Raw genomic sequence first — 21,311 nt, forward strand, 5'->3', positions numbered from 1 at the left:
TGGTATTTACATTGTTTTTCTTAGACATAATGTAATTGCACATTTAGTAGACTAAAGTGTAGCGTAAACATAACTTATGTGTACAACGGGAAACCAAAACATTCGTGTGACTCGCTTCATTGCGATGTTTGCTTTACTGTGGTGGTCTGGAAGCAGACCCACAATATGTCCAAGGTATGCCTGTATTTGAGCAAAGACTTGAAGGAGCGAGCCATATGGATATGTGGAGGAAGGAGAGCGTTCAGGCAGAGGGAACAGAAGCATGAAGGCCCCGAGTGTGCAGTGTGCCTGTCACAAGAGCAGAGTGAGCATGGGAGAGAGGGGAGGGTGCTGAGGGCAGAGAGGCTTGGGGTGCCAGAGCCTCCTGGAATGATTTCTGCTTTACTCTGAATGGATAGAGAAGCCGTTAGAGGGTTTGGAGGAGAAGAGTGATGTGATCTGACTTACGTATGAATTCTAGCTTCTGGATTCAGAAGAGTGTGTAGGGAAACGAGGGAAGTGAGAAGAACGAAGGAAAAACATAAGAGTTTTCTGGACCAAGGGTGGTAGTAATGGAGGTGGTAAGGAATGTTCATCTACTTAATTGGAAGTGGGCTTAGGGGGTTCTAACGTGGTGTGAGGCCTGTTACACAGATCCAGAGCTGGACTAAAGGGAAAACAAAAAGCTCCCAGCTCTTGGAAGCTAGAGACAAGAGCGGGGGGGGATGGTCCTCTATGAGACCACCTGAAACAACTAGCATGGTTCATCATTGGAGGGCACACAAGTCAGTTTTCTTAACCACAATTAACTTTTTAAAAAAATTAATTAATTAATTTTTAAATTTTTGGCTGTGTTGGGTCTTCATTGCTGCACAAGAGCTTTCTCTAGTTGCGGCGAGCGGGGGCTACTCTTTGTTGCGGTGCACGGGCCTCATTATGGTGGCTTCTCTTGTTGCAGAGCAGGGGCTCTAGGCTCACGGGCTTCAGTAGTTGCGGCACACGGGCTCAGTAGTTGTGGCTCGCGGGTTCTAGAGCCCAGGCTCAGTAGTTGTGGCGCACAGGCTTAGTTGCTCCGCAGCATGTGGGATCTTCCTGGACCAGGGCTCAAACCCCTGTCCCCTGCATTGGCAGGCAGATTCTTAACCACTGCGCCACCGGGGAAGTCCAGACTTCAGTTAACTTTTAACAGCAGGCTCCTTATTTAATAACGATTATCTTGATTGAGGCAACTATATCACATTGCTAATCAGCTCTATTAGAGGATTATTCCTTATAATCAGCTGAAATTTACTCTTCTGCTTTCTATCTATTGATCCTCCTTCTGTGCTTTACAGTCCACGTTCACATGACAGACCTTTAGCTATTTGAAGAGATACCACAATTCCCCCAGCCCCCCTCTTTAGAGAAGAGGTGGGAAGTTAATATTTGCCTGATGTCTTCTGTGCCCCAGGCACTTACTTCATTGTTGACATATTTAGTCACCATTTAGTCATCGGAACAGCGTTTTCTCTGTGTTAACCGACCGACCTGAGCAGAGTCTGAGCCTGTGACTTGGTCTCCTCATCATGACTGGGCTGTAATCTTTCAACCTCCTGAACCATGTCAAAAACTTTGTCCAATATACTTTTATTAAGTACCAGACACTGTGTTTGGTCCTGCAAGGATGGCTCCTTCCAAGTTGCTCAAAGCTCAGTTAGAAAGACAGTATTCGTTTAAGTAATAAGACCAAGTCCACACAGTTGGCAAGTGCTGGTGTAGCTGGGATTCAAATCAAGACCTGTCTGCCTCCAGAATCCACGCTCTTTCCACACCTCCACTCTCCATGCCTCTCCTCACTGCCAGTCTTGAGGCAACAGAGTGTTGCTGAACAAGTGGCCCTGTTAAAATCACCTGTCTGTTCTTGAAAACGTTTAACACTGCCCATGGAGAACTCATCATTTTGCCTGAGGATATTCAGTTAATCACAGGCTTGGTTTTCCACTTTCATGTGGGATTTATGGTAAAAATACGCCCTCAGATTCTTGGAGGTGTTTTGTAGAAAAATGGAAACAACAGTGCACAGTGCACATAATTTTTATGAAAATGATTTATAGACCCTGGAGAAAAAAATCATATAAAATAAAATGAAAATCAAGTAATTTTCAAGAGTCCTGTCCTCTCTTCCAAAAACAACAATAAAAATAAACAAGTTGTCAAAAAGCATGGGTTACCAACAAAGTAGGAAAGGGGGTAGGCCTTTCTAAAAGTGATGTGGGATACCTTAATGTCTGTCACATATTTAATTTTTCCAAGAGGCTTACACATCTGTTACCTCAGTGCATCCCCACAGAAACCCTATGACGTGGGTGGCTGATGAGGGAGAAAAGAGGTAAGTGACTTGCTGGGTCCTCAGGATGACATTCCCATAGTGATGGACTGTCGTTAACATTTTTTTCTTCAAAGAAATCCGAAGTCCTAGAGATGAATGGTCAGTAGTGCTTTAACGACCTTCCTCTCTCGTGTGCTTTGTCCAGGGTAAACTGGTTGGAATCTGTGGCAGTGTGGGAAGTGGAAAAACCTCTCTCATTTCATCCATTTTAGGCCAGGTAAGATTTTGTTATTGTCCTTGGCATTTTCTGCTTCTTTCTCTGGATTCTGCTTAGCCAGAGTCTCAGGAAAAATGAACTTATTTCCTGAAGAGAGTCAGGAAAGGTGGAAACAAAATGACCCTAGGTCTGTATCATACCCTGCCCCCTGCCTTTCCTACCCCTTAACAACAGCACTGTATCTGGAAGGGGGCTGAATGACTGAGTGATACCCAGCTAGAGTCATTTGTTTCTCTTGCCTTCTTTTATTCAGCATGTATTTACTGAGTGCCATAGGTATGCCGGACAGTGTGTTGGGAAACGTCAGAGGTAAGGGATGGACAAACTGCAGACTGCCAACAAATGGACCAGCCTCACCAGCCTCCCTGTCAGAGAGAGAGCCTTCAAGATTTGATCTAGAAGTAAAGACCCACTCTGTTTTCAGCCTAACCATTGAAAGAATTATGCCCTCAAGGAGTCCATGGTCTGGGACTTCCCTGGAGGTCCAGTGGTTAAGACTCCATGCTCCCACTGCAGGGGGCGTGGGTTTGATCCCTGGTCGCAGAATTAAGATCCCGCATGCCACACAGCGCTGCCCAAAAAAAAAAAAAAAAAAGGAGTGTCCATGGTCTGATTGGGGCGCTAGGCCTTCTAGACACACAAGCACAGCGCAGAGCAGTGAGTGAATAGTGCTCAGAGGGCCCGGAAGAGGGCTGTCAGCATTTGGATTAAACTAGCTTGACTTGTTGGTTGAGATGAGGATAAACTTAAGGTTATTCCTCCTGATGGATGAAGTCCTCTGAGTCATTTTTCCATATTGAGGAAATTAGACAAATGGGAGAAGGGGCTGGGGAAGATTGTTTTGTAGCATCCAGTCTGTGGAATATTTGGTCCTGTTCAGCGTCACTGTCACAGTTGGTGGAGTTGTGGCTCTCCTCTAGAGCAGTGGTGCCCGGGGTGGTCTGAGGAAGCCTATATTCAAATCGTCTGGAGGTGCAGCTTCCCACCCACACCGGCTTCTGCTTTATGAGGCTGTACAGTGGTTGGGCTCAGCCAGTGGTCTTCGTAAAAAGCCAAAGACCTCCTATGTAATTTCTGATCATCAGCCAGATTTCAGGGCCAGTGATGAGAGACACAGGTGGAGTGAAGGGGAAGGAGGGTTAGTGGGCAGCAGTTAAATTGAAAAATGAGTGGGTCTTTGCTTCTGGATCAAATCCTGACAGCCTTCTCTCTGACAGAGAGTCTGGGAATACCGGTCAGCCCTGCTTCTTTAGAGTGTAACTCTTTGTTGGCGGTCTGCAGTGTGGGGTGTTTGTACTGTAGCAGCCGAGGGAGCTGGATTTCCACAGTTAGACCCTCAGGGGGTTTCTGAACACTTGAGTGCATTATCAGTGTACTTACCTGTTTGGGGGCAGTTGTGGTACTGTGTTATGGCCTGTGTGTGTACACTGTGCATTGCCATGTTTGAGAGGGCAAACTTGTATGTTCAGATTGGTTAATGAAACCGTTTCATGCTATAGCATTCCTAACCCAAGACAAACGTCTACTGTTAGTTCCACAAGGAACACTGAAAGAGCATAAAATGGGTAAATAGATTCATGTCGACCACTGCAACTGAAAACACAATTCAAAGCACATGGCTCATCATCATGTAGTCTCTTCATGTTGGAGGGGAGGGTCTGTCATCATTGTGTAGATACTCAGTAATACTAGTTGATGTCTGACTGGAATTTTTTTCCCCTCTGGTCCTCATTTTACAGAAGTAGCTGACGTAGCCAACAGCCTGTATTAATTCTGTGGATGAGTTGACCTGCGCTCATCTTGAGGCAGGGACTAGCTCTAAATCTTTACAGCATACTCCCCAGGGGAATTCTGCAGGGGCCTTCTGCTTGTGCTTCCTTCAATTAGAACAGTTTGCAGTTAGGAAAAAAGGATAATAAAGTAGCTTATGGGTTGCTGAATGAAGTATTTGTTCATTCAAATCATGGGTTATGCTGGGCTCCCATCACACGTAAGCAAGAACTTTGATTTTCTTGACTGCTGTAGCTAGTGCTGTAGCTTTGTTCTCTGTGGAACAAAGGTGAGGTCCAGATTTGGGTTCAAAAAGCATCCAGGGAAATTGCCAAGATTTTCAACTCCATTGTGGAATGTCGGGGGTTCTGCTGGCTTAGGGTGATGGTTTTGCATTGTGATGCCATTAGATGGTGTCTCTTTCCCTAGATGTCACTTCTAGAGGGCAGCATTGCAGTCAATGGAACCTTCGCTTATGTGGCGCAGCAGGCCTGGATCCTCAATGCCACTCTGAGAGACAACATCCTCTTTGGGAAGGAATTTGATGAAGAAAGGCAAGGAATGTTTGGTTTCTGTCATGCTTTCATCTTGGCTGTGTGAGACACAGGCAGCCCGAGTCAGCAGGCTCTACCCAAACCGTGTCCCTGATGCTGGGTCTCTTTGTGTCCTTCAGATACAACTCTGTGCTGAACAGCTGCTGCCTGAGGCCTGACCTGGCCATCCTTCCCAACAGTGACCTGACGGAGGTACAAGTCTTCTGTCCCTGGTGGGCCAGGGTGTTTAGCAGAGAGGATTCTGGAAGATAGGTGGCAGGGCTATGCCAGAGCCACCTCCTAGGAGTGCATCTTAAATGCATGGGAGAAGAACCTACACGGGAGTTTTACTTTCTCTGGGACTTTATGTTAGGAAAGCATTTGGTCCTTAGGGCAGGAATATCAACACTACCTGTTTTAAGCATATAAATATTTCATGTCATGTGGATTTTAAACAAAATCCCACTGTTGGTTCAGAATTCACGTTTTCTACCCTATTCATTTTTATTTTATCTTATTTTTTTTTTGCGGTGCATGGGCCTCTCACTGTTGTGGCCTCTCCCGTTGCGGAGCACAGGCTCCGGACACGCAGGCTCAGTGGCCATGGCTCACGGGTCTAGCCGCTCTGCAGCATGTGGGATCCTCCTGAACCGGGGCACGAACCCATGTCGCCTGCATCGGCAGGCGGACTCTCAACCACTGCGCCACCAGGGAAGCCTTCTACCCTATTCGTTTTTAAAACCAAAGTCAAGCATGTGCCTGTTGAGCTTCTTCCCCTGAACTTCATTCTGCCAACTTCCTTACTCACATATGGTCTCTAGAGAGGCCTCTCCCTCTAGAAATAAAGAGTCCTTAGCACAAACCCGCCTTTCTTTGCTTCTCTGCCCTGGGACAGTTCCCAGAGGCTTGTTTTTGGAACTGGCTAGTGCCTTCAGTGTTGACACTCACCTCCCATGACCTGCCCTGGAGGTCTCTGGGGCTGACTCTTTTATTCAGCTGACTTCAGTTTAAGCCCTCAAACCAGATTTGAATGGTTTGATTAGTTTACTGGTTCTCAGATCCTGTTCCCCTGATTAGCAGCAGATCGGCAGCATCACTGCAGATTCTCAGCCACACCCGAGACCTACTGAATCCAAGACTCTAAGGGTGGGGCTCCACAGTATGTTTTAACAAGCCCTGCAGGTAATTCTCATACATGTTCTTATTTGAAAACCTCTGAATTAATTGAATTTTTTTAAGGATAAGATTTTAAAAAAATACAGAGCCAGTTACCGTTTGACAATTGATTTTTTTTCATTTGTTTTTTTAGTAACATTTATTAAGTGCTTGTTATATGCCGACTGCATGTGCAGAAGCTGCTGGGGGCACTGGGAATATAAAAGAAAAGGACAATAGTCTGTGTCCTCAAAAAGCTTCCAATCGAGAGAGACATCCCGACAAATAGGCACAAAATAGGCTGATGAAAGAGTCCCCTTTCTTTTGGCTGTTAGTGGAGAGGGGGAGGGGAGGCTCCACAGAGGAGAGGACACCAGAACTGAGCAGACACAGTACAGGAGAAGGCATGACAGTGGTGGTGTGTGTTCATAATAGACACACAATTGAAAATGCTCAGATCCCAGGGTATGGAAGGGGGATTGACAGTGGAGGCTAAGAGTTGCTGGGAAGCCAGGTGGTAAAGGGCCTGCTTTGTCTGCCATATTTGGGGGCTTAGATTATGTTCTTTAGGACTAAGCAAGGGCGGGACATGGTCAGCTTTGTGTTTTGGAAAGGTCTTTCTGCCCATGGAGAATGGATTGTAGCGGGGCATCAAGAGGGCGTGGCGAGGCTCAGATACAGGATTGGTTAGGAACCAGATGGTGGTAGGAGGGGAGGAGCCATCCGGGCTGATGCCCCCCCAGTTCTGTGTGGGCTCTGGAAGACATGGCAGCACTTCATTCAGGTGGGGAAGTGAAGAGAAGAAGCTGGTTTGGGTGGAGGAGAGATGAGGTGACTGGGGTGATCACTGAGCATTGTTCTGGACTTGAGCTGGAGGCTTCCCGTGCTTTCTGGGCTCCTGTAGATTGGCGAGCGCGGAGCCAACCTGAGTGGTGGGCAGCGCCAGAGGATCAGCCTCGCCCGGGCCTTGTATAGTGACCGAGACATCTACATCCTGGATGACCCCCTCAGTGCCTTAGATGCCCACGTGGGCAACCACATCTTCAACAGTGCTATCCAGAAGCACCTCAAGTCAAAGACGGTTCTGTTCATTACCCACCAGTTACAGGTATGGTGCTTCCTTCCCCAGGCTCCCCACCTTGGCTTGGGAAATCAGAAACAGGGAGGTGGGCTTGGTCCAGGTATCTTTGTGGGGCTCCTAGAGGTCCCTGGAATCATGAGTGTTCACTTCCTCAGCAAATAGCCCCCTGTCCCATTGTACTAATAAAGCTTGTTATATCAGATGGCCATCTGAATCAGAGATCCTTGGAGCATGTTAGCTTCTGCATGTAAATCAGTAAGTAAAAGGGCTGAGAGGAGTAGACTGAAAATGGAGTTTGGGTATGAGACAGTTTGGAAAGGGTTGTGTTAACATCTATACGCGAGTGGGAACTGTTTAGGGAAAACAAGCTCTTCTCCCTCTGTCGTTCCATGACCAGCAGCCACTTCAGAGAGCAGCTCAAGGATGTTACCATCTGTTTTGCATATGTTGTCAAGTTTGGGGGGCTAAGCCCCCATTCTGCCACAGAGAGACTGTAATTATATGTACCTGAGTGCAGGGAAGGGATGTGAAGTTTAATGCAGGCCTTTGTGTGGCTTCATCAGCAGATTTATGTCAAAAATTAGAGGAACTGGTTTTTGAACTACATCACGAGGCAGGACAAACTAAAGCAGGGGTTCTCAGTCTCAGCACAGTGGGGTTTGGGGGCCAGAGAGCTCCCTCTTGTGGGGGGCTTGTCCTGTGCATCCCTGGCCTCTATCCACCAGATGGCTGTAGTACCCCCTCCCCACCAACTGTAACAACCAAAAATGTCTCCAGATATTACAAAGTATCCTCTGGGAGGCTTGTTCACCTCCAGATGAGAACCGCTGAACTAAGGTATAGGCGTTTGGATGTATTTGCACAAATATCAGCCACACTATGTTGTCCCTGTCTTTGTCTCCAGTACCTGGCTGATTGTGATGAAGTGATCTTCATGAAAGAGGGCTGTATTACAGAAAGAGGCACCCACGAGGAACTGATGAATCTAAATGGTGATTATGCTACCATTTTTAATAACCTGTTGCTGGGAGAGACACCCCCAGTTGAGGTAAGATTCGTGGTGTGTGTGTGTGTGTGTGTGTGTGTGTGTGTGTGTGTGTGTGTGTGTGTGTCTTTCCAGCAAGAGAGATAGGACCGTAGTGAGTGATGGAGAAATCTCAGCTGAACTCATTGTCCATGTCTTGTTGGCAGGGGCCCTGTTCTCTGGTGACCAGACTGCTGTGCTTTAGTCCGCCTACTGGTTCTGTTCTGCGAGGGCAGGGTTGTGGGGTTAGGGAACCGAGGTCTTCTGTCACTGAGAGTTTATCAGCAAGGCAATGACAAGGAGAAGGACGTGGGCTCAGTGTGTGCTGCTGTTCAGTCATAACTTAGCTTCCTAAACTCCATCAAATCCTGACTGAAACATTAGGAAGCTCCTTTCTTAATAATCAAATGAATAAGGTGGCAGAGAAGAGACATTAAATACTGCACACATTTGAAAATTATCCATGGTGTCTTGGCTGCTGACTTGGCACTCATTAACTAGTACCAGCTGTGTCCCAATTCCTGGATTAGGCACTTCATAGCTGTCATCCTGTTCGGCCATTTTAACAGAGCTCTGTGGCCAGATACGATTATCCTCCACTTGTACAGCTGAGGAAACGGGGGCTCAGAAGGGTTAAACAGCCTGCTGGAAAGGTCAGTTCAACTCCAAAGTGCTCCTTCTGCTGCACTGCCGGGCCTCCTGCAGCAACACGGAAAGCTGGCCGCCCGCTCTGGGCTCTGAGTTAGGCAAAGACCAAAGACAAGGGCGTACCTAGAGCTGGCTCTCGTATTGACCTTTTTAAACTCTGGTAGCCTTGGGTCCTAGGAATTCACTCAGGCTGGGCTAAAAGCCGCTTCTTAGCTACTAGGTCATTTTGATGTTGAGTAGGATGAAAGCAAAAAGTTATTGGGACCTTTTCTGGGACTCTTATTTCAGTGTTTGGGTATCATCCTGTTTGATTTCAGGTTCAGTTCAACTCATTGTTCATGATGTATTTTAGGCCTTTTGATATAACTCTGACATTGCGAGTGTCATCAGTAACTGCTATAGGGACACCTGATCCAGATTTGGATTTTATGATCTCTCCCTGTGACTCTCACGGTGCTTTGGGCTCTTCAGATTATTTCCTCCTCACTGTACACATGGAGGGGAAAATGAGAGGGAGAGAAGCTAAAACATGAAATGTCCAAGGAGCAAAGGAATATCGAGAGGGAGCATGTTGAGTGAAGGAGTGTGCTTTCAGTATATCACTTCACTTTCCTGAGCCTCAGTTTCCTCATCTTAAAAATGGGGGTGGCACCTGCCTCTTTGAGTTGGTGCATTTGAAATAATATGTAATGTTATCCCAGTCAATGGTCAACAAATAGTAATTTTCTCTTTAGAGAGTGTATTTATTCATGCACTGTGGTAAATATAAAATTTAGAGTCCTATCTTATGTTCCAGATGTGGCTCTAAATTTTATATTATTCTCTGATTTTTTTTCACTGTCAATTTAAAAAATCTAGTTGGAGAGCAAACTGGGGTCATGAGGCTGACAGTGACATAGAATTAAATGTAATAAACTATGTATAGAGAATTTCCTATATAAAGATATAAGAGGAACTTGGAAAGGAGAACATTAAGTAGTTTCTATTATCTCAGGTTCAATTTGATGAATGTTCCGTAAGTCCCAGCGTGCCCCATTATGGGCAGTTCTGGGTGCTGGGCCCTGTGTAGGTTATAACCATGAGTGAGATGTCATCTCTGTCCTTGAGGGACTCACAGTCTTCTAGGGAAGACCAATACTCTTATGCTTGTACATATGTAACAACATATGTACATATGTAACAATACCAGGTCACATATGTAGCAACATGCTGTGAAAGTACTAACAAGTGCCTGGGAGAACAGGGGAGGGTGAACTTTATTCTAGAGGAGTGTTAAGTTGCCTCAGGGAGAATTAAGATTTGAATCCATCTGAATGGGGACTACTGTGGTTGAGTTGGGAGAGGAGAGGAGCATCCCAAGTGAAGAACCAGCGTGGATAAAAGTCTAGAAGTGGGAAATGGCAGTGTGATGTGAGGCATGGATAGGCTAGGGCCAGAATGTGGAGGTGCTGCAAAAGCAGGCTGAGAAGTGGAAGTTTATCCCATGGTAGATCTATGATTTGATTTAGTGATGTGGGGATCAGAGATGGAAAGAATGGAAGTGACCCCAGCTCAAATACTCTGGACAAGTTGGAATGGATGAGAACAGCATAAAGGCTACTGTGTTTGGAGTTTAGGTCTTTAGTTACTTTGGGGAGAGCAGTGTCAGTGGAATGGTAGGAACCCAGCTCAAAGATTTAAGGAGTTGGGGAAGTTACAGAAGTTAACTTTTAAGAAGCTGGATGTGTCTCTTTTCAATAAGAGCAGCAGTTCGATGGATGATTTGCTAACATGTCCTTTGGACATTTGTCTGAATGGCCATATCATGATGATGGAGACACTTCTTTATTTTTTTTTTAAGATTAATTCTAAAAAGGAAACCAGTGGTTCACAGAAGAAAACACAAGACAAGTGTCCTAAAACAGGATCAGTAAAGAAGGAGAAAGCAGTGAAGCCAGAGGGAGGTAATGAACTTTTTTGAGATTTGTCATTAAAGTTTTTTTTGGTTTTTATTTTCCACTGAAGCATTTTATTTGCACATATGTATTACATCCCTAGAAAAAGGATCCCATGGTTTTCCCTCCAGTGTGTTTTCACACACTTGCTTTTTCATGGTCCATGATGCTAGATGAGGTTGTCAGTACAATGAAACCAAACTGACAGGATGGGACCTGCCATTTTTCTTCATCTTTGTGTTGCCCATCAAATCTAGGGCTGATCTCGCCACACTTGTTTAAGTTCACAGCAGTTTTCCCAGCCCTGTGGTCATCAGTTAAACTTGCCAATATAACCATGCTTCACCATCACAGTTAGAAACCAGATGATGACTTTGGAGCATGGCCTGATAAGAACCTGACGTTTGCCTCTCTTTTTCACATTGATGATGCTCTTGAGAGCATCAGCCAGCCAGGACGTTCATGAGCACCATTTTGGCAGCACAGAAAGATGGTGGAAAGTGTGTCATTAAAGTTTATCAGAAACTACGCCATGTGGGGCTTCCCTGGTGGCGCAGTGGTTGAGAGTCCGCCTGCCGATGCAGGGGACACGGGTTCATGCCCCAGTCTGGGAAGATCCCACATGCCGCGGAGCGGCTGGGCCCGTGAGCCATGGCCGCTGAGCCTGCGCGTCCGGAGCCTGTGCTCCGCAACGGGAGAGGCCACAACAGTGAGAGGCCTGCGTACCGCAAAAAAAAAAAAAAAAAAAAAAGAAATTACACCATGTGGTAATTCATGCTGTTTGATAGCATTGTGTGTTGTAGAGCGCCTGGCCTTATATTTCTAGAATACCAGATTTTTGTATGATTTTTGGGAGACCATGAGGCACCTTGTGTTTTCTTAAGCTGACCAAGGCAATAAGAATGTCCTTTAATCTCTTTTCCTATGCAGGGTGGGGTGAGGTGTAGGTAGTCATAGCTGAGTCATCTTGACTAAGCAAAAATTGAATCGTGGGTTCATCTCTGCTCTTTAAAAGTCATGCCAACCAATGCAGAGGCATGCCAGCTTTAAGAATGCCTACATTCTCAGAACCTCCCCTGTTACAATGATACACTCCTCTGCTTGTTCCAAGCAGACTGCAGCAGGGCTGTGGTGAAGAGTTACAGCCAAGGTTTTTCCTACTTGATTTTCCTGTCCAGAGTCCTTGGTCGTGTTTTTTAAACCCTTTATCTTATCAACTGAAACAAATCTTGGGAGTTAGCAAAGCTATATGCAATACCTTAGGCATTTTCACTTTTGTAAACTTTAAGCTGCATATCAGTTTGCAAAGAATAAGAATAAGAATAAATAAAAATGCAGTCCTGTTTTAAAGTTCTTTCTGTTGTGTCACCTCCTCACCTGACGTGTTGAATCCAGGACCTTTCCTGGGTTTGCCACTGCATTTTTCATTTCCTTGTTCTTAAAGCATTTGGCGATAGGAGGTGACCATCCTGATTTACCACTCCCTGCCTCTTGTCTTTCTTTCAATTAGCCACATATGAGCTTTTGAAGCCCGGTGTGATTTGAGATGCCTTACTCTCACACACACAAAGCAAACACAGCACAGAAGCCTGAGACATCTGTCAGTTCCTGCCATAGACAGTATAAAAAAAATAGAATGTCTTTAGGGGACATTTGTCCTTATTTACATAGCCACTAACCTGGAGACTCACATCTCAAAGTGCTCAAGGCATGTGTTGCTTGTTCCAAGGTAATTACACATCATGTATGATAAAGGGGAGGCTGCTTCCTGTGGGGATGTTTCTCTGTATTCTCCTGTCAGCATCAATCACCTGACCAGCCCAGGGAGCCCCTAGGAAATATCCTGGAATCTTTTCTCTCCTCCCACAGCCAGTCACTCCATCCTACTGAATTTACCTCCTGAAACTCCGTCCCCATTGTCATGACCCGGGTTCTGGTCTTTATCATCTCCTACCCAGACTGTTACAGCTGCCTCCTTTTAAATCTGTCCTCCACACGAACAGCAGAGAGATCTAGTTAAAAACCAGCCAACTCACTTTCCTGCCTGAGGCCTTTCAGTGGCCTCCCATTGTCAAAGCCGCATTTTCTAATCTTTTTCCTGATTTGGCACACACAGAAAAATGCCACTATTTCTTTGAGCCCCTGGGATGCATGGTAGAGGCTGCCTGAGGTGGCTGGTCTGGCCATCCCAGGCCCACCTAGTGCACAGCAGGGCCTGGGAGTCAAATCTCTACACCCCTGTAGCCCATTCTCTTGAAAAGTTCTTGTCTGAAGGATAAAGTCCAAATGCCTTTATCCTCTGACCACAGCCTCCTTAATCAGCCTTATCTCCTGCCACTCCTTAGGCGCACAGAATGTTCCAGCCACACTGAATTGGATATCTGTGTATACCAATTTGCTATTTCCCCACACCTGTGCCCATCATTTCCGCATCTGGCCGACTCTGGCTTACCTTTCAAGACATGGTATGGGAAATTCCCTGGCGCTTCCACTGCTGAGGCCCTGGGTTCAATTCTTGGTCAGGGAACTAAGATTCCACAAGCCACGTGGCACGGCCAAAAAAAAAAAATACGCAATATGGACTGCCTAGAAAGTCTTCCCGGAAAACTCCCTGCTAAGTCCCTCACAGCTCCCGCAAGTAGGTTATGTGCATTTCTTGGATGTTCCCATGCTGCCCTGCAGATAGCTCTAGCGTTGGAGTTCACACATTTTATTATAATTATGTATTTATTTACCACTTTGTCCTACTAGACTGTGGAAGGATGATCTGAGCCAGATCTCCAGGGCAGGGACCTGGTCTTAATCTTTGTTACCGCTCCAGGGCCTCATCCTGGGCCTGGTTCATAGTTGGTGCTTAGTAAATGTTACATGGATAAATGAATGCTCCTGATGAAGGGGAAATAATTCTCATCTAGAGCTCTGTGAAACTGTAGGCTCCCTTTGATTCTGCTCTTCTACAGGTGACTTAGTTTTGAAAAGCAGCCTTTCCTTTCTGAGTTCGTGTTTCTCTTTTCCTTACCTAGGGCAGCTTGTGCAAATGGAAGAGAAGGGGCAGGGTTCCGTGCCCTGGTCAGTATATGGTGTCTACATCCAGGCTGCTGGGGGCCCCTTGGCATTCCTGGTCATTCTGTCCCTTTTCATGCTGAACGTGGGCAGTACCGCCTTCAGCAACTGGTGGTTGAGTTACTGGATCAAGCAAGGAAGTGGGGTAAGGTTCCTCATTAATGGGAAAATTATATGTCTCATAAAGTGGCCATCTCTCCATAGTCCCTGTCTCTCCTTAGGGAAACTGTTCTAGTTTTCAGTTAAAAGAAGCAATGAACAAGGATTACCCAGGATAAGAGATAAGTCCCTAATGTAACCTCAGCAGATAATTGCTCCCTGACCAACTCACGGAGCAGTAGAGCTTATCAGTAGCAAACTGTAGGCTGTCTGCTGTCGTCCTTAGAAAAGAGAGAGGGAGCTTCCCTGGTGGCGCAGTGGTTGAGAGTCCGCCTGCCGATGCAGGGGACACGGGTTCGTGCCCCTGTCTGAGAGGATCCCGCATGCCGCGGAGCGGCTGAGCCCGTGAGCCATGGCCGCTGAGCCTGCGCATCCGGAGCCTGTGCTCCGCAACGGGAGAGGCCACAGCAGTGAGAGGCCCGCGTACCGCAAAAAAAAAAAAAAAGAGAGAGAGAGAGAGAGCGGGGCAAAGTCTGCCTTGTGTCTGCCTCAACCAGGTCCCAGAGTTTTTATCCTGTACCCTCCCTTGAGCCAAGAATGGCCCTGATGCGGGGTTCTTGGCAGTCCCTGGGAGTCTTGCCTCACAGACCCTTGCCTCCAAACAGAACACCACAGTGACTCAGGAAAACAGGACGTCTGTGAGCAGCAGCATGAAGGACAATCCTCTCATGCAGTACTATGCCAGCATCTACGCCCTCTCCATGGCAGTCATGCTGATCCTGAAAGCCATTCGCGGAGTGGTCTTTGTCAAGGTGTGCACCGGTGGGGGCCATCAGGATTCCACCTGGCATCTCGGGTTTACTCTGAGTTGGGGAGCTCCTTTAAAGCAGTGACCTGCATCCCATCAGCCTCAGCTTTTTCCTATTAGCCACCTCCCTCCTCCACGGCCCTTTGCCCTTCTCCGGCTTTGGGCGTCGATGTCCTGTGGGGTTGCGACCCCGTGGAGCGGGAGCTGAGCCTGCCTGAGTCCCGGGTCTCTGATCACGCTGTGCTCTGCCCCTCAGGGCACATTGCGAGCCTCTTCCCGCCTCCACGACGAGCTTTTCCGAAGGATCCTTCGAAGCCCTATGAAGTTTTTTGACACTACGCCCACTGGGAGGATTCTCAACAGGTTTTCCAAAGACATGGATGAAGGTATTTCTCACTGCTTCTCTCTGTTGTGCTCTGGAGCATAAGCCAGAGCACAGTGGCTGTCTATGTTTGCATCAGGAACATTTTAGTTTTGGCATTTTCTCCACATTGCAACCTCTCTTTAGGCCAAGGACCTATCTGCTTTTTCACCTTTTGTCTGAGTTCTTACTTGATCTTATTTAAACTGAAAACCAGTTCAGAACACTGAAAACCAGTTCAGAACACTGAGTTAGCTTAGAGGCTTTGGACAGGGGCATCTCAGAGTCCAAAACACATACTTACTTGTGGGTAGTGCATAGGTTCCTGGACACCTATAACCTCAGACAGGTTTGCTGGATGCTGGATGCTTCATGGACTGTGCCAGCACCAGAACTTAAATACAGTTGACCCTTGAACGACAGGTTGGCCGAATCCTCAGATATGGAAATATGGATGAGGAACCACATATATGGAGGGCTGACTTTGTAAGTTATATGTGGATCTTTGCACAGAGGGTCTGCGTCCCTAACCCCTACGTTGTTTGAGGGTCAACTATACTCGCATAGCCCATAATGATAGTGATGCTGCCTGACATTTATTGAGGGCTTACTGTGTAACAAGCAGTGTACTGAATATTCTACATGCGTTATCCTAATCCTCACAGCAGCCCTACGAGGTGTGGATATCCTTTCATCCACTGAATACACAGAAAAGCTGATGCCTAGAAAGGTTAAATAACTTGCTCAAGATCACACAGCTATTAAATAACAAGCTGGGAATTGAGCCCAGATCTTTTTGACCCCAGAGCTAATGTTTTTAACTACTGTACTGTGTTGCCTCCATAGAAGGAGTTTGTTTCAGATGTTGATAGGCATCTTTACAATGGTAAAGCCATGGCCAGAGGTAACAAGGGATCAAAACCATCACTGATACACAGAACAGTGATACACATATGCATAACATGATCCCATTTCTGTTAAACTCACATACACACAGACAAATGGAAAAAAGATTGAAAAAAAATCGGTGGCATCAACATGTCTCAGATTTGCATGAAAATAGGTGGGGGGAGGAGATGTTCAAAAAACGGTGAAGAAAATGTTGATAACTGTTGAAGGTTCTATACTCTTTCAACTTTTGTTCCATGATGAAAAATTTCTTAAATGTTAGCGGCAGTTCATTGATATTGGTAAGAATAAAGACTATGTTTATTTAATTTTTTTGCATATTTATGTTCCAAATATTTTACAACAAGCATATATTACTTTGCAAAGTGGAAGAAATGTTTAAAGGGGTTGGGCAGCATAGTGAACCAAAAAGAAGGCACAGGGGAGAAAGATCACTTAAATGCTCTTGGGAGAAGAAAAATTTGAGCAACCAGGTTTCCAGATTTTTCTTTGATCGGACTGTTTAAAAGGCAAAAATCACAACTTTCATATAGGGATTTTACGGAGCCTCTTCTTGTTTTTTAAAAATTGGGGAAAATTTAAAATTCCATTTTCCCTGTTTGTGGATCCAGCATCTGACACATGTTCCTTTACGGTTTCCCCAGTCGATGTGCGCCTGCCGTTCCAGGCTGAGATGTTCATCCAGAACGTCATCCTTGTGTTCTTCTGTGTTGGAATGATCGCGGGAGTTTTCCCGTGGTTCCTTGTGGCAGTGGGGCCCCTCATCATCCTCTTTTCAGTTCTGCACATTGTCTCCAGGTAAACAGGAAGTCTTCATGTCTCCCAGGGCAACGGATGAAGCCAGAGTTGCTAGTCTACCCCTCTGACACAGAACACATTTTCTCTCCAGGGTTCTGATCCGAGAGCTGAAGCGTCTGGACAATATCACGCAGTCACCTTTCCTCTCCCACATCACATCCAGCATACAGGGCCTTGCCACCATCCACGCCTACAACAAAGGGCAGGAATTTCTGCACAGGTTAGTTCAATGGGGGCCCGAGGGCTCAATGGGGAGCCAGCATCTCAGCATTTAATGAGAGTTTAAGAAGCCTTTCAAGGTCAGAATTCCAGATTATAAAACTCATTACTAAGAGTATTAGTAATTTAATGATCTCTGGTTAAGATTCACTTGCTTGGTGGAACTCCCTTCTGAGCAAATGGGAAGACAAAAACACAGATTTGGAGTCTGTTAGCTTTCAGTTCTGAATGGCTATATTTGATGGAGTTTTGCTTTTTTTTTTTTAAATTAATTTTATTTATTTATTTATTTTTGGCTGCATTTGGCTGCATTTTATCTATTTATTTTTGGCTGCATTGGTTCTTTGCTGCGTGTGGGCTTTCTCTCTTTGTGGAGAGCGGGGGTTACTCTTTGTTGTGGTGCACGTGCTTCTCATCGCAGTGGCTTCTCTCTCTTTTTTTTTTTTTACTGTTTTTGGAATGGTTACTTTTATTTTTTTAATTTTTATTTTATAAATTTATTTACTTTATTTTTGGCTGCGCTGGGTCTTTGTTGCTGCACGCAGGCTTTCTCTAGTTGCGATGAGTGGGGGCTACTCTTCGTTGCAGTGCACAGGCTTCTCATTGTGGTGTCTTCTTTTGTTGCAGAGCACGGGCTCTAGGCACGTGGGCTTCAGTAGTTGTGGCGTGTGGGCTTCAGTAGTTGTGGCTCACAGGCTCTAGAGCGCAGGCTCAGCAGTTGTGGCACAAGGGCTTAGTTGCTCTGCAGCATGTGGGATCTTCCCAGACCAGGGCTCGAACCCATGTCCCCTGCATTAGCAGGCAGATTCTTAACCACTGCACCACCAGGGAGGTCCATGGTGGCTTCTCTTGTTGTGGTGGATTCTCTTGTTGTGGTGGATTCTCTTGTTGCAGAGCACAGGCTCTAGGATCATGGGCTTCAGTAGTTGTGGCATGCAGGCTCAGTAGTTGTGGCTCGTGGGCTCTAGGGCACAGGCTCATTAGTTGTGGCTCACGGGCTTAGTTGCTCTGCAGCATGTGGGATCTTCCCAGACCAGGGATCGAATCCGTGCCCCCTGCGTTGACAGGTGGATTGTTAACCACTGCACCAGGGAAGTCCCAGAGTTTTGCTTTTTTATTATTTATTTATTTATTTATTTATTTATTTATTATTTTTTACTTTTTTATCTTTTGAACAGTAAAAGACATTCATTGACATTAGACTGACATTTTATTTAGCTGTTCAATATTGTTTGTATGAGAAATTTATGTACATATATAGTCATTGTGGAGATCTGTGTTAACAAGAGATTGAATTAGACTAAAGGTCATTCAGTAGAGGACTGGTTAAATAAGCTGTGTTGTCCCCATGTGGTGGAATATTATATGGCCCCTAAAAAGAATGAGACTGCTCTCTAGGTACTGATAATGAATGATCTCCAAGGTATATTAGTGAAAGAGCAAGGTACAGATGGGCGGGTATCGTGTACTCCTTTTAGTTATGTGTCTGCATCTGTAACATTTAGAATATCTCTGAAAGGACACATAAGAAACTAATAGTTGCCACTGGAAAGGGGAACTGAGTAGCTGGAGGAGGGCAGGAGAAAGACCAACTTTTCATGATAAAGCCTTTTGTACCCTGTGAATATTCTGTCCTGTAGAGTATATTATTCATTCCAAAAATTAAGTAATTAATGTTAAAAAGGAACTCTAAAATAGAAAGGTTTAGTTAAACAATTCAGAAAAATGCATCCTAACTTTAAGTGAAAAAAGTAAAATATGCTGACCGTGTACGTGTGTATGTACATACCCACAGAAATGTGAGTGCATTGAAAAAAATGCTGGGAGTAAATGCAGCAGAATATTAACTCTGGTTTTAGCTGAGTGGTGAGAGTACTGGAATTTTACATTTTCCTCTTTTATTGCATTTTCTTAATTTTCTCTAAAGTGCACATATCTTATTGTAAGGAGGGTAGTGATTTTTTTTTAAAGCAAAGCCCATTTGCCCACCTGGATCTCCCATTCTGGAGTTCTAGTTGTGTGTAGGTGCCAGACCTTCAGCTGGGGCGTGATCTACTCTCTAAGCCCCCTGGTGACAGTGGTGTCTTGCTCCTGCAGTGACAAAGGTTGTCTAGGTCTTTTTGCTCTGGTTTAAATCACTGCTCCTGGTTCTTTGCTCCATGGCCTTGGGAAACAAGTGTGTCCACAGGCAATTTCCACTTTCGGTCCAAGGTTTTCTTTTTTTCTGGTCTTGTGCCATTTCTGCAGTTTACCTTTGTAACCTCTCTTTCTTTGAGAAAATGACCCCTGACCTAAAACATTTTTCTAAAGCTTAAGCAGCCTCTTTATTTGATCTCCTTCCCTCCTGCTTTACCTATGCTGTTGAAGTAAATATCTTTCCCTAGCATCTTTAACACGTTTCTTTGAAAGGGTAAAGCTAGAAAACCCTCGTGTCCTCCTGTCTGTGGAGCCTGGAATACTCTGCACTCCTTAAGTTTCCATCTCACACTCCTGGTTACAAACAGTAGTACTTCAGTATTAGCCCTCCACCCATAACTCACCAGAGCTTTGGCATCCTCCATGACCAGAGTTGTGTGGTACTTTATTTGACTATTAGGTGTTCTGTCTTCCTCACAGGTACCAGGAGCTACTGGATAACAACCAGAGTCCCTTCTTCTTGTTCACGTGTGCGATGCGGTGGCTGGCAGTGCGGCTGGACCTGATCAGCATTGCCCTGATCACCACCACCGGGCTGATGATTGTTCTCATGCACGGGCAGATTCCCCCAGCCTACGCAGGGCTTGCCATCTCCTATGCTGTCCAGGTTAGTCTCTGGGATGGGGGCATCCTCTTGCTCGTATGTTGGCCTAGGAGAGAGCTGGTAGGGGGCTCTACCCTAAGCCATTGTTTTACTTCCAACTCCTAGAGCTTTTCCCCGTCTGCTTTGGCAGTAACACTATGGACTGGTATACAGTCAGCCCTCCACATCCACATGTTCCACATCCATAGATTCAACTAACTGCAGATCAAAAGTATTTGGGGGGAGAAATTTCTGGAAAGTTCCAAAAAGCAAAACTGAATTTACTGTAGGTGGGCAACTATTTATTTTTGCCCAACTATTTTCTACATTGTATTTATAACTATTTACATAGTATTTACATTGTATTAGGTATAATAAGTAATCTAGATGACTTAAAGGATATAGGAGAATGTGTATAGGTTATATGCAAATACTATGCCATTTTATATAAGGGACTTGAGCGTCCGTGGATTTTTTTTTATTGGTGGGAGTCCTGGAACCAATCCCTCATGGATACTGAAGGTTGACTGTATAGGAATAAAGGGATTTAACTCTGCATTTGTCTATGAAATAGGTGCTATTTTTTTCTTAAATAAATATGATTTTGAAATTGGTTTCTTAATTGTAGGTTTCTGTCTTCACTACCCTTTCATCTCTGGCCTCTTCCTAGTCTTCTAAGAAATATATATCAATACATTTCTTCTGTGTGTTTTATTTTCAGACCCCTGATTTTCCCAATACTGTTACATATGTAAACCCTTCTGGCTCCTAGGAATGGTTGAAGGTCTTCAAATAGATCAAAGAACAATTGGGAACTTGAGCACTGACTAGATATTTGAAGATGTTAAAGAATTGTTACTAACTTTTTAGGATGTGACAATGGTTGTTTTTAAGGAGTCTTTATATTTTAGAGAGATATAAGCTGAAATATTTATGGGTGAAATGATAGCCTATATGGGATTTGATTCCAGATAATACGGAAGGATGGGGTGGTATAGATGAAACAATATTGGCTGTAAGTTGATAATTTTTTAACTTGGATGTTTGATACATGGGAGTTCATTATACTCTCCTCTCTATTCTTGTATACGTTTGACATTTTTCTATATTGGAAAGATAAAAATAAGTAGCCAGAAGAAACCTAAGAAGAGATACGTATCTTCACAGATAACCAAAGATATTTGTCCATGTTATGCAGACTTCCTTGATTATTAGAGGTGGGGGGAGAATCTGTGTTACATATACTGTGTTTCAGAGTCCTCAGTCTGAGACACACAGGGGCTCTGCGTTCAGTTTTGGCCCAGCCTCATTTCTCTTATTTGACCTTGCTGGAAGCATTCTCACTGCTGTGCACAGGTTGATATAATCTCCATTTGTTGTGACTGCTACATCAGGTGTAGGTACAAGTATGAAGCACAGCAGTTATTCAGCTACGGTTGAATTACTGGAAATGTAAAGACGGGCGGAAAGCCCTCGGATACAGGAAAGTTAGTGCCAGCAGTACCAGAACGCCACCTGCATTCACTGAGAATTGCAGTTGATTGGGTGCTATTAGGCACTGTCTTA

At 45.1% G+C, this 21,311-nt stretch overlaps 1 protein-coding gene and 1 pseudogene across 2 annotated transcripts in view; one reads left to right on the forward strand and one right to left on the reverse strand.

The window, feature by feature from the left end:
- The window catches only part of ABCC5 (ATP binding cassette subfamily C member 5), a gene marked incomplete at both ends in the record, with an annotated part of 84,381 nt that overhangs the window by 37,112 nt on the left and 25,958 nt on the right, over window positions 1-21,311 (forward strand). Inside the window, 12 exons of the mRNA XM_079704898.1 lie at window positions 2,493-2,564; window positions 4,764-4,888; window positions 5,008-5,080; window positions 6,927-7,130; window positions 8,008-8,151; window positions 10,616-10,718; window positions 13,733-13,917; window positions 14,537-14,683; window positions 14,936-15,065; window positions 16,594-16,747; window positions 16,839-16,967; window positions 19,583-19,769. Of these exons, the coding sequence (XP_079561024.1) occupies window positions 2,493-2,564; window positions 4,764-4,888; window positions 5,008-5,080; window positions 6,927-7,130; window positions 8,008-8,151; window positions 10,616-10,718; window positions 13,733-13,917; window positions 14,537-14,683; window positions 14,936-15,065; window positions 16,594-16,747; window positions 16,839-16,967; window positions 19,583-19,769 (1,653 nt within the window). The remainder of the gene's footprint in view (window positions 1-2,492; window positions 2,565-4,763; window positions 4,889-5,007; window positions 5,081-6,926; window positions 7,131-8,007; window positions 8,152-10,615; window positions 10,719-13,732; window positions 13,918-14,536; window positions 14,684-14,935; window positions 15,066-16,593; window positions 16,748-16,838; window positions 16,968-19,582; window positions 19,770-21,311) is intronic.
- On the reverse strand, window positions 10,692-11,163 carry LOC307053152 (small ribosomal subunit protein uS8-like; annotated as a pseudogene). The gene has a single exon. The product of its transcript is annotated as a small ribosomal subunit protein uS8-like (transcript).

Source organism: Hyperoodon ampullatus, assembly GCF_949752795.1.
Source record: "Hyperoodon ampullatus genome assembly, chromosome: 5".
NCBI classification, from domain to species: Eukaryota; Metazoa; Chordata; class Mammalia; order Artiodactyla; family Ziphiidae; genus Hyperoodon; species Hyperoodon ampullatus.